The sequence below is a fragment of the Salvelinus fontinalis genome, chromosome 23 (assembly GCF_029448725.1).
Source record: "Salvelinus fontinalis isolate EN_2023a chromosome 23, ASM2944872v1, whole genome shotgun sequence".
NCBI lineage: Eukaryota > Metazoa > Chordata > Actinopteri > Salmoniformes > Salmonidae > Salvelinus > Salvelinus fontinalis.
Window position 1 is genome coordinate 42,587,392 of NC_074687.1, and position 15,554 is coordinate 42,602,945.

A 15,554-nucleotide genomic window follows, 5' to 3' on the forward strand; every position below is an offset into this window, starting at 1 on the left:
CTCAAGATCATTGGCCACAGATATAACGTGATTTGATGTCATTCTATCTACAGTAGCTTTGATTGGACTCATGTCAACATCTTACTTTCACAGTCTTAGCTAGCAGTCATCATCAGTTGTCATCAAGTCCACAATCATTTTTAATCGTTGTCATATGAAGATAAATAATGAAGAGAAATTATAGATAAAACGTATTGGTGCTCATCATCCATTGTACATAAAGATTACACAACGCGTTGGAAATTGCAAAATCAACAATGAGTCGTTTGGAAGGAATCAGTGGCTAACTGCAAGCGTTGCAAAGAAACCACCATGTCAACATCATATTTTAAAAATCTTAGCTAGCAAGCTAGCAGTCGTCGCCATGAATCAAGTCGACAATCAAATCCTTTTCAATCCTTGTCATATGAAGAGAAATTAGAGATAAAACATCTTGGTTCTCATTGGCCATTGCACAAACATTACACAAGTTGGGAATCGCAAATTCAACAATGAGTGGTTTGGGAAGGAATCAGTGGCTAACTGAGTTCAAGACAACTGGGAACTCTGGGGGAAAAACAAGCTACTACTGGGAAAATACGTTTTGAATGGTCATTCAAACCTGTATTGTAAATCCGGCATCTTTCTCTCTGACAAAATTTGCCCATGAAGGACCGCCGCACCACTTTCCTGTTCAAGCACATCACAACGTGAGTCCAACAATGTCTTATGCTGCTTCAATTATTAATATATGATGCCAGATAGATATGTATACTGTAGCTAAAGTAATACTAAGTGTATATTGTGTAGTAGAGGCTGACCGATTAATCGTCATGACAGATTTAATTAGGGCCAATTTCAAGTTTTCATAACAACCGGTAATCAGCATTTGTGTGTTTGTGTGTGTGTGTGTGTGTGTGTATGAACAATGTGGAATATTTTTGGACCATTGGCTTCCCTGAAAATAGGCACTGACAGGAGGAGCAATATGAGTCTAAGAGGTCGTCATGCTAATGGGGGTGGTGATGGAGGCTTTGGTGGTCCACACAACAAAGAAGCGGGTGTCCCTTCCAGTGATGTGGAGCTGACCTTGGACCTAATGCCAGTAAGGATGGTCTTCACAGAGGCTGTAAGACCCTCCCTCCTTGATATAGAAATCCTTCACTGCATCTTCAATAATAAGTCTTACGAAGTCTAGTTGATAGGTAATCGAATAGCTGGACTGTTCCCCGGACTCCGCGTGTAGGGATTTGTACAATGCTTGAACATGGCTATTGGACTTGACATTGGTGTCTTTCTTTATTCCTTTATCCAACATATCATACTGAAACATGGTATCAGAAGTGTCTTGAAAACCACACGCTTGTTATTTTTGTAGCTAAGTACAGTATAAGCGCAGTTACGTTCCATATGCAAACACACGCCGTTTCCTACTCCTATTCACAACACTGATCAACTCGTTATGTTAGCTGGCATCACTACCTACCTCGAAGGCAAATAAATCTCCTATTCCATCGCTATGGCAGCGAACATTCCGCCACCAAATCCCATGGTTCTCACAGGGGACTGGAATACTAATTGGGACAACTTCAGGGATGAATTCGAGGACTAGGCGCTGGCAACACGTCTACATGAGAAACCCAACGAGGTACAAGCGGCAACCCTGAGGAGTGTAATGGGCAGCGAATGCAGGCATATCTATTGGCACAATCTCACCCTCACGACACGACAACAGTGTGATGCAAAGGCTATATTGGATGCATTGGATGCATTACTTCAAACCCGCCAGGAATGTCATTTACGAGTGGTTCTTTTTCGGAAGCTGCAAACAGGAAGAGGGTGAGTCCGTACACAACTTTGTAACCTGTTTTGAGAGAAATCCGCTACTTGTGATTACGGGGGATTGAAAGATGAATTGATTCGTGACAAAATAGTACTGGGAATTTCAAATGAGGATACATGCCAGCGTCTACTAAGAGAGAGAGGCTTAACATTAGTAATTTCCATTGAAATCTGCCGCACTGCTGAAGTCACTGACATGAGAATGAAAGCAATGGAAATCGAAACCCCACGCACTGACGTTGATACTGTTCATGCTGTTGCCAGGCAGACATTCACACAAAACCAATCGAGGCAGAGTAATTCACCACGAACAGTGAACACAGAGAGCTCCATAGCATGTAAATACTGTGGGAATACACACGCACGAGGCAAAGAGCACTGCCCTGCCTACGTAAAACCATGCAGCGCTTGTGGAACTAATAATCACTTTGCAAAAGTGTGTCTCAAAAGCAAAAGAAGGGTGAGTGAGGGCAAAATTCACTGTGTTGATGTCACTCAATGTTCAGAGCAGAACAGTGAAAGTGACATGCATGAATCCATATACCAGGTATACCAACGCAAGGGCATTGAACCCATCTCCGATGATGTCCTGATCGTAGGCTGTTGTGACAGACGAAGAAGCAGAACGCAACCACGATGTGAAGCTCCTGGCACTGATGGAGCGCTGCTGATCAGTTAAGCTTCGTCTTGGCCTGAAGAAGCTGCAGTTCAAGGTGAAAGACGTCCACTTCCATGGCCACAATCTCTCGGCCAAAGGCCTGAAGCTGGACCCAGACAAAGTCAGAGCAATCCACGACATACCAAACCTGTCTGATGCAAAAGGAGTACAGCCTCTCATCAGTTTTGCAAACTATCTTGCGAAGTTCATGCCACACCTATCAGCAGTCTGAGCCTCTGCGCCGGTTGCTGGACAAAGACACATCATGGCACAGGCTACCCAAACACGGGGCCTCAGTAAAGGAGATGAAATCTCTGGCTTCATCCATGCCAGTGTTGCGCTACTACGAAGTCACGAAGCCTGTCACAATCCAGAGTGACTCCAGCCAAAGGGGACTTGGATGATGCCTTATGAAGGAAGGCCAGCCTGTTGTTTGACTCGAGAGCGCTCACCCCCACCGAACAAAACTATGCACAAGTTGAGAAAAAGTGCCTCAGCATCGTCTTCTCCTGCCAGCGCTTCCATCACTACTTATATGGTCGAGAGCTGGTCACCGCTGAAACTGACCACAAACCACTCATTGCCATATTCAGTAAACCTCTCAACGCGCCCAAGAGGCTTCAAAGCATGCTCCTGACTCTGCAAAACTACAGCCTGATGGCCATCTACAAGCCAGGACCAGAGATGTACATCAGCGACACACTGAGCAGGGCAACAGCACAATGTACAGGCAGAGGCACTGCCTATCAGCGGCACTGCCTATCAGCGGCATGCCATCTGTTCGCTACAGCAGGAACAACAAGATGTTCAACAGATCAATCAGGCAGACTACTTAAGCGTCACAGATCACCGCCTAGCCCAGATCAGGCAACACACCGAGAAGGACGAACACCTACAGTCACTGAAGTCCATGGCTCTCACAGGTTGGCCGTACCTGAAAGAGGAGGCACCTTTCACAGTGAGAGAATACTGGACCTTTCAAGATGAGATCAGTGTGCAAAAATGGTGTCTTGTTCAGAGGTCAGAAGGTCATTATTCCCAAATCACTACATCCAGAGATGCTTACCCACATACACTCCAGTCACATTGGAGGTGACGCATGCTACCGCCAGGCTCGTGAAACATTATACCACATGCAACGAGTACCCTCACGAGTACCCTCAACAGCAAAAGGAAACCATGATGTGGCACAAACTGCCCACAAGGGCCTGGCAAATCATCAGCATGGACTTATTCAGCCACAGACAAAAGGACTATCTTCTCATTGTTGATCATGTGGCAGACCAGGGGTTTTGGTCAAGATGTTTACCCAGATCAGACACGGACAGAGAAGGATTAGCTCAGTTTCAAGTGTGTTTATTTAAATAATAAATCAAAAAGAAAAGGATAGGTCTCCCCCATGAGACCCTCTACAGGATACCGTCTTCTGGGTTCCGGGTCTGGCTGTATCCTGTCGGGCACAAAACTGAACTCCCTCTTGTTACCTCTGCAACCGTCAACAATAACACGGGAGTCCTTTCTTCCCCCCCACTCTCCCTGTGTGCTAACATTCTGGTAGCTTTATGGGCCTTGCACAGCTGGTGAGCAATCCGCCCTTGATTACTCCCAATCAGCCCCAATTAGTCCTGGCTGGAGAGACCGTCGAGATCTGGCATGTCCAGCAGATGGAGCCATCGCCTCGTGATGTATACTCCATCTGTTACCAGACCTCGACAAGTCTCCCCCTGGTGGCTGACCTACTGTACGCCACAATCACTACTCTTGACTTTTGGAAAATTTAACTGATCCCTGACTTGTCTGCAGAGACGGTCATAAAGCGCTGCAAGGCATAGTTTGCAAGGCAAGGTCAGCCTGACAAGGTCATCACGGACAATGGCCCACAATTCACTGCACAGTTCAAGCGTTACGCCACAGAATGGGAGTTTGACCACGTGACCTCCTCAAGACACTCAAGATTGTAAAAAAAACTGTTAAGCAGGGCCTTGCATGACAGCAACAACTCATGGAAAGCGATCTTACAGTGGAGGAACACACCCACCAAAAACATGGACAGCAGCCCAGCACAACACCTTCTGTCCAGACGTCTGAAGACTACCATCCCCGTAGCTAACAAGCTACTTGAGCCCCGCATCATGGTTGGAGCAACAGACAACTGCGTCACAGAAAGCAGCTCGCTAAGTGCTTCTACGACCGGACTGTGCGAGACCTACCAGAGCTGGAGGTGGGTGAAACCTCTGCCGGGAGACCACACAGGACTTGAGGCTGGGCACGTGCTTACAGAGAGTTGCACCATGTTCTTACCTGGTGGATCTTGGTGGCTCCCTCTATCGTCGTAGTCGGGTGGATCTGCGCGTAGCAGAGCAGACAAACCAGAACACACCATACACTCACCTAGATGAGCTGGATCACAGTCCAGGCCTAAGGGCACAGAATTGAGACATGCGCCAACTGAAGGTGAGGCTTCTACACCACCAAGCTCGTGGCCCTAATCCTACCCCTGTCAGAACACATACTTACTCATGGGTGGGTCGGCTGTGCAAGCCACCAGACAGGCTTACTCTGTAAGCAAGAGACTGTGTTAACTTGTTGTAACGCTCGTCTGGTGAAGAATGAGTGGACCAAAGCGCAGCGTGGTACGTGTTCATGATTTTTATTTAACTCAGAACAAAAATAACAAAGAGACAAACGAACAGTTCTGTAAGGTAATCCAACTAAACAGAAAACAACTACCCACAAAACACAGGTGGGAAAAGGCTACCTAAGTATGGTTCTCAATCAGAGACAACGATAGACAGCTGCCTCTGATTGAGAACCACCTCCGGCCAAACACACAGAAATAGAAAACATAGAACACAAAACATAGAATGCCCACCCCAACTCACGCCCTGACCAAACCAAAATAGAGACATAAAAAGGATCTCTAAGGTCAGGGTGTGACACTTGTTGTAACGGTCCTGACCTGTTTTATGTTGTTTTTTGTATGTGTTTAGGTCAGGGCATGTGTTTTGGGTGGGCAGTCTATGTTATCTGTTTCTATGTTGGTTTTGGTTGCCTGGTATGGCTCTTAATTAGAGGCAGGTGTTTTGCATTCTCCTCTAATTAAGAGTCATATTTAGGTAGGGTGTTCTCACTGTTTGTTTGTGGGTGATTGTCTCCTGTGTCTGTGTCGATTTTACACCATACGGGATTGTTTCGGTTTGTTCGTGCGTTTTTGTAGTAAGTACTTGTTCGTTCGTTCTGCGTGTGTTATGTCAGTTCGTCGTACTAAGTCTGTCTATTTTCGTTTTGTTATTTTATTAGTTTATTCAAGTATAGTTTGTTTCGTTTTGTCTTATAAATAAAATTCATCATGTATTCACAACCCGCTGCGCCTTGGCTCGATCACTACTCCAACTCTTCTTATGAAGAGAGAGAGGAACGCCGTTACACTTGTCCTCTTTTTTTTTATAAACAGAGGGAGATGACAACTGAAGTAAATAGAAAATGTCATGCTTTTTCAACTGTTATGACTCGACTGTTAATAACTTAATGTTATGCCGTTATGTTTGCACTTTCTATTGAAAAGGATGATTTTACGGAGTTTAGTTGATAGGCAATCGAGTAGCCGGACTGTTCCCCGTACTCCGCGTGTAGGAATTTGTACAATGCTTGAACTCAGCTATTGAACTTGACATTGGTGTCTGTCTTTATTCCTTTATCCAACATATCATACTGAAACAGTAAGGTCCCTTGCTTGCACCATAGGGACACTTGACCTCCACCCCTGCTGTGATGCCCACCAGACCATCCGGTGAGGCTCCCAGGATCCCAGACTCCGTGACCCAAAGCCATGACTCCTGCACATCCATCCCTGTAGACATTTTGAATGCCTTAATGTCCTCCTTTCCGTTTTATGTGCCCCACTTTATAGACAACACCCCATCCAACGACTGAACACCTTGAAATGCATTTGTTGTAAGAAATGTGCTATATAAATACGTTGGATTTGATTGATGACATTACAGCTGTAGAATATGAGGACAAGTACAGTTTTCCCATAAACTTTTAATAAAGAACTTGGGATTTTATGACATATCAATCATATATTGGGAAGGATCCCATAAATCAAGACTGCGAATGCATGTACCAGTCCGAATAAATATATACTGTGCCTTTGAAGATTTGTCTTTGGTTATAAAACTACAATACAGGCTGGATGTCTAAACAAAGTCGATTTTGAATGTCAATGGATTTTTAGATTCATTCTACAACTGAGTTATCACTCATCAAATTCTGGTATCCGGGGTGATCTGTTTAATGACTATATCATTGATTAATTGGCTCTTTCCTTGTAGAATATTGACAGCTGTATAGAATACATTGTATTGCTATGATGCTCGAACTTAACGTAATAGCTACACTCACTGACACAGGATAAACTTTATCTCTCATGCTGGCCCACACCAAACCTGTAAGTTGCCTTTTTCACTATAGCTGCACTTCTCAACATGGCAGATTTACCCTTTTAATGCTCTTATGCTCATTCTTGAAAAATGCCATAAGGTCTGAAATAGACACCAAAGTCAACATCCTGTACAAACAATTATTTAGGGTAAGTAAAACAAAATGATTTTTAAAATATTCTGCTAACTAGAGTGTAGTCAGTGGCTAGCTAGACAGAAAAAGGGGACAAATTCATGGCTTGTGCACAGATCGCGCTGGTGAAGTGTAGCTGACAGTGTCTGCTAGAGATGAGGTTCAGCAGCTTCCTGCAGGAATGTGTAGTCTTGCTGAGGTCTTCACTGTTGCTAATTTCCAGTTAGAATATGGAGAGTAAATTGAGGCGAATATATTGCGAACTCACCTTGTCTGAGCGAGAATTACATGGTCAAAACAATCGGAACCATTATCGGGTTTTACCGCTAACGTTAGGTTGTATGTGTATTATGAGGAAACCACAGTGCCTGACTATTGCGCTTCGTGCAATGATGCGGATGCGACGTGCCTAAACAAGAGAGGAGAGGAGAGAGGGTTTACTCCATATACAAATTCTTATTTTGGGGCGGAGGTCAATGACAGCGGCAAATTTGGTTAAGAAGAAATGTAATTGATAATATTCTACATGATGCTTATTTGATCAAATATAAGTTTCGTAATGGTTAGTTTGTTAAAAATGCACTGATATAAATGGACGCACGTGTCATTTCGACAACTTTGAAAAAACTACTTTGTATCGGAGTTGTACCAGTCTTCACACGCCTATCTGCCCTCTCATTGGCTAGAATGGTCCCACCTGATCTCGCCTGTCTTCCATATTTGAATACATATATTTCCATTGTTAGAGAAGTCACTCGACCATCTTGTCAATATAATAGATCATCTTTGCCTAAATCACTCACACGAGTTTCCTAGTTCAGAGTAGCATTTGAACGCGACGTTATCATCTTCCTGCTGTATACCTGTATCACATTAGTTGAAACCAATACTGTTCTCATGGCAGTTTAGGATAATTAACGTGACAGGTTAGGATAATTCAGTTAAGGTTAGGAAAAGGTGTAGGGTTAGCTAAAATTGTCCCTGATGTGACTCGAACACATCTAACTACAACCAGGCCTGCCCTGAGAACAGTCTTGGTTTCCACTAACGCGATGACGCGAATACCGGACATCTCAGCCTCAGGAACTACATAAGAGCTGTTACCAAAATTCTCATTTACATTTGCTCGCGTTTAGATCTCTGTAAAAGTTAATAGGTCTATTTGACAATTGACTACAGGGATTTTTTGTTGTTGTCCTCTTTTGACAAAATAATTAATAGGCCTATCAAGAACAGGTAGGCTACCTCAGGTTGCAGTTACTTTGTTGTAGACTACTCTGAAGAGAAGTGTATTATCTTACCGAAAAAGCCACTGAAACACCAAAATATGGACTCACCAGCAAGCCCCTTCTCCCGTGCTGGGAGGACTTTCTGGACAGTTTGGGTGAGTTTCTGCACTGAAATCATTTACTACAGGACACTGTTTTTATAGCCTCCCGTGATTGGTTTATTATTTCCTATTGTTACAATTACAATAAATATATTTTAGACTACTTAATAATTTGTTGATGAACAATTAGTTTAAATTGAGAACTTCCCCCAAGGAGGAGAAAAACACAATGACTGCATTAACTCTATTTCACTGTACCTGGATTGATGTAATGTGATCATATGTTATCATAAATGGACAAATAACATTAACATAGAGTAATACTCTCTCTCTCTCTCTTTCACACACACACACACACACACACACACACACACACACACACACACACACACACACACACACACACACACACACACACACAGAACTACTTTACGGAAGTTGTGGGGAGGTATCTAAGCCCAGAGTCCACTAACAATGACACAAGCTCAAGACAGGAAGCCACTGCTGCACAACAAACAGACAACCATAGAGATGGTGTGAAAAATGAGTTAAAGGAAACTGAGGTCACATTTGAAACAGGCTCTGGGGTTAAGAAACCAAGACCAGTCGTTGCCTGGGAACAGTGCAACGTCATCATTGGTCCAGGCCTCGACAGAGAAAATGTGCAATACACTGGACAATCCAACAGAGGGAGTGATAGCAAAGCATCCCAGAATGGGGATGATGTAAAACAAGAGCAGGTGGACCGAACAGAAAATAAAGACACAATCCAGCATGTTACTAAAGAAGAATTAAATATGGGGAAAGGGGTCCAATCAGTGGTAGTCACTGGGATCCAGATCTTATTCAGAGAGCCGACATCTGAAAGTTCAAAGGGCCAGGGATCACAAGGACACACTGACAGTTACTGTGCTGAAGAAAATAGATTAAGAGGTGCAGTGGCAGCAAGAGAAGAGGAGGAAGAAGAAATCCCTGAAGAAGTTACTGAAGAATTCCCCTGTGGTGAAGAAGGAACCAAAACAGAAGAACATGAAAACAATAGAGATGGAGAAATACATTTTGATATAGAGTCCCCAAACCTTACATCAGCCTGTGCTGAACCTGCCACACTTTTGGATAAGAATGGAGACACGGAAAATAAGGACAGATTAATGAAACACAATGTGCAAAGTACAGAGGATGAAACCATGGTAAGATTAAATGAAAAAGAGGGAGAGGAAGAAACGGCAGTACTCTTCATGGAGACAGACAAAGAAGGGTGGAAAGTAGCAGAAATAGTAGAATTCTCAGCGGGAGGGGAGAATAGCGATGATGATCTGTGTGTAATCAAAGACAAAATGAGTCGAGATGGTAATGAAGTGAAGAATGGCATAGACATGGAAGAACTTAGGAGGAAGGAGGAGAGAGAGGAAGAGAATAGAGCAATAGAAGAGATGGACAGAAGAGAACAGGAAGAGATATTGGACAGGGGCTTTGGACCGAACAATGATTTCCAAGTCTCAGAAAACAATAACAAACATGAATATGGTGACAATCGTTTGAAGGTTGATGAAGGAACTATAGAGAAGTTGGATCAAGAAAATGACCCCAACCCACGACTGCTTTGTGGAGTATTATCAGACGAAGATAGAACATTGGGAAGAGGCCAGGACATCTTTGTTTCGGAGGCAGAGTTGGAATTGCCAATGGCCTATGACAAAAGAGTCTTTGTGTCAAATGATGAGATAACTATTGTTAGAGACGAGCAGAGAAAGGAGGGCAACATTGAAAGAATTGACAGCACAGTGTTAGAAGAAAGAAAAGATAGGGTATCAGAGGATGGATCCAAAGTGTTTGAGGACAGGGGCAGTAACAAGATAGAAGACGTAGCAATCAGTATTCGGACGAAGACTGATACAGAGGCAGAGGATGTGAAAGATAAAGTGACTGGACTGGACACTTTCTTTTATCAGGACAGAAATGTTGTAGTGGAGAAAAATAAACTACAGGAAGAGAAGCTCTCAGAAGAAGACGAAGACCCCCTTAATGAAGTGGAGGGAAAACTTATTTCAGTGGTTGACAATAGAGTGGAAATCAGAGGCGTGGCAAAATACATTTCCCCTGGGCTATGTGAGGACCTTGTTGTGGCTCAGGAGCCAAAATGTGTAGCGTGTGAAGAAACCCGAGAGGAAATTCCTGAAATCAACAATGGCAAAGAGTTAGACGAGAATACGGCACCGAAGATCCTGGAAGTTGGCGACGATGAAGTCAACACCACCCATTTACAAGAAGCACACACCGAAAGTGATACCAAAGAGTTAGAAGGTGTAGAGATCACTGGAACTACTTTTAAATCTGACAATTCACCAGTGAGTGAACTCATGGAAGGGAAAGAAGATCCGAAAACCGTTGAAAGATTATTTGAAACTGAGGATATTGAGAAAGCCTCTGAGACAGTAGTAGACGAGCAAGCAGTCGCGAAAGCAGCGGAATCACTGGGGGAAACGGAGAGAACAGATTCTGTATTACTGAATGGAACAGATACTCAAATACTAGAGGACCTAGCGAAGACAAAGACTGAATCACATGAACCCATGAAGATTGAGTTAGGACTGTCAGAGGAAGCAGCAGAGACATATGTTTGTTTATCAGATGAGACGCTGAGAACAGAGGCTGGAGTATACAAAGAGACAGAGGAGATAAAGGCAGAGTTTAGAGAGGGATGGATGGAGTCGAAGGCAGGGGAGACAGTGGGGACAGAATTTGAATCAGTGGAGACACAGGTAGAAACACCAGAAGTGAGGACTGGGGTTGTGCCATCAGAGGACAAAGATGAGACAGAGTCTGGATCAATGCAGGAATCAGCAGATACCAGTGTTGGATTACTAAGGGAAACTGTGGAGGAAGGGTTACAAAAGGTGGCAGAGGTAGACACACCAGAGGTGAGGACAGTGACCGTACTGTCAATGGAGACAAACACAGAGGAATTAGTGGAATCTGAGGCTGGGGACATGTTGGAAACAGAATCTGGATTAGTGAAAAAACATGAGGCAGAAATACCAGATGCGAGAACTGAAACGGCATCATCAGAAAGAACTGTGACGACAGAGGCAGGATTATCAAGGAACATGACATTGTACCCATCATCAATTCATACAGAGGCTGTGTTTCTCACAGAGACAAAGGCTGTGTTATCTAATGAGTCACTGGAAACAGACAATGGATTATCAGACAAATCATCTGAGGCTGGGACTAAATTACAGGGAATGGTGGAGGCTGGATTACCAGATTCGAGAGAAATAGAGGCTGAATTATTTGAGGAAATGGTTTGTGGAGAAGTTGTACTATCACAGGACACAGAAGATGACTTATCAGAGGAAAAATATAATGTAAAAGCTACATTAATGAAAGAATTGGTGGAGCCAGGGCCTGGGGAAACATTGGAGACTGAGAAGGGAATCATGAATGAGACAGACGCAGCAATACTTGATATGAAGATTGAGGAATCGCCATCAGAGGAAACAGAGTCTGGAATAGTTGACACAGAGGCCAGAATTCTTCTGGAAACAACAGCGATTGGGTCTGAATTATTGGAGGAATTATCTGAGACTGAGTCTGGATCACAGAAGGACAAAGAGACAAAAAGACAGAGGATTGAGACAGAGCCATCGGTGGAGAGAGACGTAGAGGATTTAGTGGAATCTGAGGCTGGGGATATGGTGGAGACAGAAGTTGGATTAGTGAAAAAACATGAGGCAGAAATACCAGATGCGAGAACTGAAACGGCATCATCAGAAAGAACTGTGACGACAGAGGCAGGATTATCAAGGAACATGACATTGTACCCATCATCAATTCATACAGAGGCTGTGTTTCTCACAGAGACAAAGGCTGTGTTATCTAATGAGTCACTGGAAACAGACAATGGATTATCAGACAAATCATCTGAGGCTGGGACTAAATTACAGGGAATGGTGGAGGCTGGATTACCAGATTCGAGAGAAATAGAGGCTGAATTATTTGAGGAAATGGTTTGTGGAGAAGTTGTACTATCACAGGACACAGAAGATGAATTATCAGAGGAAAAATATAATATAAAAGCTACATTAATGAAAGAATTGGTGGAGCCAGGGCCTGGGGAAACATTGGAGACTGAGAAGGGAATCATTAATGAGACAGACGCAGCAATACTTGATATGAAGATTGAGGAATCGCCATCAGAGGAAACAGAGTCTGGAATAGTTGACACAGAGGCCAGAATTTTTCTGGAAACAACAGCGATTGGGTCTGAATTATTGGAGGAATTATCTGAGACTGAGTCTGGATCACAGAAGGACAAAGAGACAAAAAGACAGAGGATTGAGACAGAGCCATCGGTGGAGAGAGATGTAGAGGAATTAGCGGAATCTGGGGATACGGTGGAGACAGAAGTTGGATTAGTGAGGACAGTAGCTGATTCATCAGAGGACACAGATGAGACAGAGGCCAGATTTTCAGAGGAGATAGAGAGTGATTTAGTAGAGACCAAGTATGGGTTACAGAAGAACACAGAAGAAGACATACTACATGTGAGAACAGAGACTGTGCCGTCGGTGGAAACAGTAGAGATGGATACTGACTCATCAGACAAATCACTGGAGTCCAGATCACTTGAAATATCTGAGGCTGGATTATCTGAAGAATCAGTGGACAGTGAGGCTGTATTAAAGGATATTTACACAGAAATACCAGATGTGGAGAAAGAGTCTGGATTATCAGAAGAGACCGTAGATGCTGGATTATCAGAGAAAACAGACGTGTCAGACACAGAATTAGTGAAAAATACAAAGGCTCTAATAATGCAAGAGGCTGAACTTTCAGACGCGACAGAGGCTGTGTTAAAAGAGAAGGCTGAAGACAACACGCCAAACGAATCACTGGAAATTGAGGTAGGATTATTTTGGGAAGCCGATGAGACCGAGGCTTTGGTAACAGAGGAAGTTATGAAGACAGGGCCTGTTTTGTCGAAGCAGACAGATTTTGGATCACAGGGTCAATTACTGGAGATCGAAGATAGAATAATAGAGAAATCACAGGTTGGGTGGTCTGAGGAAACTGTGGAAACAGAGGCAGGATTACCAGAGGAAAACAGAGGGGAGGGTGCAAAAGCTGGATTCCGTTCCCCATCAGGAACCAAAAATGTAGACCAAAGTCTTCAGCTTCAGGTAATAATAATACTTTCCCTATTATAGGGATACTTCAGGATTTTGGCAATGAGGCGAAAATTCACAACTTCCTCATTTTTAAAAATGGTATCCACAAGTTCATCTGACTCTGGGGAAGTAGATAAAGGGCCTCATTGCCAAAATCCTGAAGTATCCCTTTAAAAGAATGCAATCAAATACATACGATTGTGATGTCTATTCGTAAGAGATAAAGCAAACGTTAGTCTCTGTCATATATTTTATTGGATTTGTTTCCCTTATTTTTATGTTATCGAAATTAAGCTTGATAGCTTCATCTAAAAGGATGTTATGAATTTGAAAACTTGTTAGTAAATCAGTTGTTTTTCATACCATTGCAGTTTGACGCCTCCACTTTGGACTTCACTGCTCAAAAGTCTCGCATTGCCCTCAAGAATCCACATGTCCGTCCACCCAGGGATCCCCGTACTCTTCTACAGATGCCATCTTTGACCCCCTCCCCTTCAAAACCCACCGTACTCGTTCCAGTCAGAGGCCCAACAGGGATACCAATGAGGGGCATGGGCGGCATCGGAATCAAACTGCCTGGTAAGTTGAACAGAGAAAAGAGGAATTTAATGTACATGTGTTCTTTCCTTCTGTTCTCGTTGGTGACACAGTGTTCTATGACAGATAATGGATGATGCCCAGATTTAAGTGTGAACGGTTATCTTTCTTTGTTGTTTGTGTTGCTATGATGTTATTCAGGATTCGGTGCAGGGCCCCCCATCTTAAGAAAGACCGGAATGGGTGTGAGAGGTGAAAATAACACCGAAAATATCCCTCAGGTACCAATCAGATACTTGCACTTTTTGAGCTCAACCTTTGAATAGGTCTAGTAGTATGTTTATTATTCTGACTCTTAATTTGATTTGGAAAAGTCATCTATTCAACAGAAATCTGAGCTGGAGCAAGATGTAAGGGATGAATCTCCCAAGAAAGAAGAGACGCAAAACAAGCAAGAAGAGCGCAAAACAAAATGGACACCGCCTAGACATCCAGGGTAGGGAATCAATTGAACTATTTTCTACAAGATTCTCTTAATTTCTTGTTTGAAATCACTTTTATATGGAGATATTTCCTACATGAATGTCACTCTCTTTTTATTATAACACCTTTGTTCAATATATATCCACCAGATTTGGAAATCCCCTGATGATGAATGAGCTGAAGAACAAGCTGAAGAAGACGACAAAAGAGAGCGGAGATGATTGACAGGACCTTTTTTCTCATTGGTGAACCATGGTCCATGAACAATGGGCTTTAATTTATCATAAGTATCTCCATTTTATTTTAAACTATCTTTGTCTATTTCTTTTGAATATCTTTGTATGAAATTTTTCAAATAAATAATATATTTTTGTTTTGGACAGTGTTTACTTGTTCCAGAGGGTTTTTAAAAATGGTGTGATAAAAAAAAGTTGACTGCTCAAGGCATTAAATTGATTCAAGAAGACTATTTGTGACATTTGTTTATTTCTTCATCAGTGGGTTTGTTTCAGCAAAAATACTTCTCTTATGCATTATTTCCGTACTAATTATTTCTATTGCTACTGTAGTTACCTACAGGGAAACCAGCAATAGCGTCTTGATATTTGGGCTAGCCTATAATTGCCTATACTGATTGGTCTTATAAAGCATTTATATAAACCTTAAGATTCATTATTGTTAAAAAGTTTATATTTTTGGAGGGCTTGCCTGTTTGCTTGTTATTTTGGCATTAATATGTGTCATATCAGTTTGCAAACAATGTAAAAAAGTGTTTTTTAAATGTCATTGAGTTAATAAAGCTGCATACAAACATGGTCTCTTTTGGCTTTCTTCAGTAAGGTGCAGGTGCAGGTGTTTCAGCCTAGCTCAGTGCTTTCTGTGGTGGTGGGGCTAGCCAGCAGAAAATACAGAGCGTTGCACCTGATTGGCTCTGTTTTCTGTCACTCATGGGACAGTACATCATCCCCAATTCTAAGGT

At 42.8% G+C, this 15,554-nt stretch overlaps 1 protein-coding gene across 3 annotated transcripts; it reads left to right on the forward strand.

Annotated features, from left to right (window-relative positions):
• The first annotated feature begins 1,219 nt into the window (after positions 1–1,219).
• si:ch211-136m16.8 (uncharacterized) lies at positions 1,220–15,386 on the forward strand. Of its 3 annotated transcripts, XM_055878972.1 has the most exons (7): positions 1,220–5,112; positions 6,224–8,438; positions 8,807–13,567; positions 13,927–14,134; positions 14,294–14,373; positions 14,467–14,588; positions 14,725–15,386. In XM_055878972.1, the coding sequence occupies exons 2-7, from the start codon at positions 8,382–8,384 to the stop codon at positions 14,798–14,800; spliced, it is 5,304 nt and encodes a 1,767-aa protein (XP_055734947.1). In that variant the 5' UTR covers positions 1,220–5,112; positions 6,224–8,381; the 3' UTR covers positions 14,801–15,386. The 3 variants fall into 3 exon arrangements, with proteins under 3 accessions (XP_055734947.1, XP_055734946.1, XP_055734948.1); XM_055878971.1 differs by lacking the exon at positions 1,220–5,112 and having other exon boundaries at positions 5,896–8,438; XM_055878973.1 differs by lacking the exon at positions 1,220–5,112 and having other exon boundaries at positions 5,900–8,438; positions 14,482–14,588.
• The last annotated feature ends 168 nt before the right edge of the window (positions 15,387–15,554 follow it).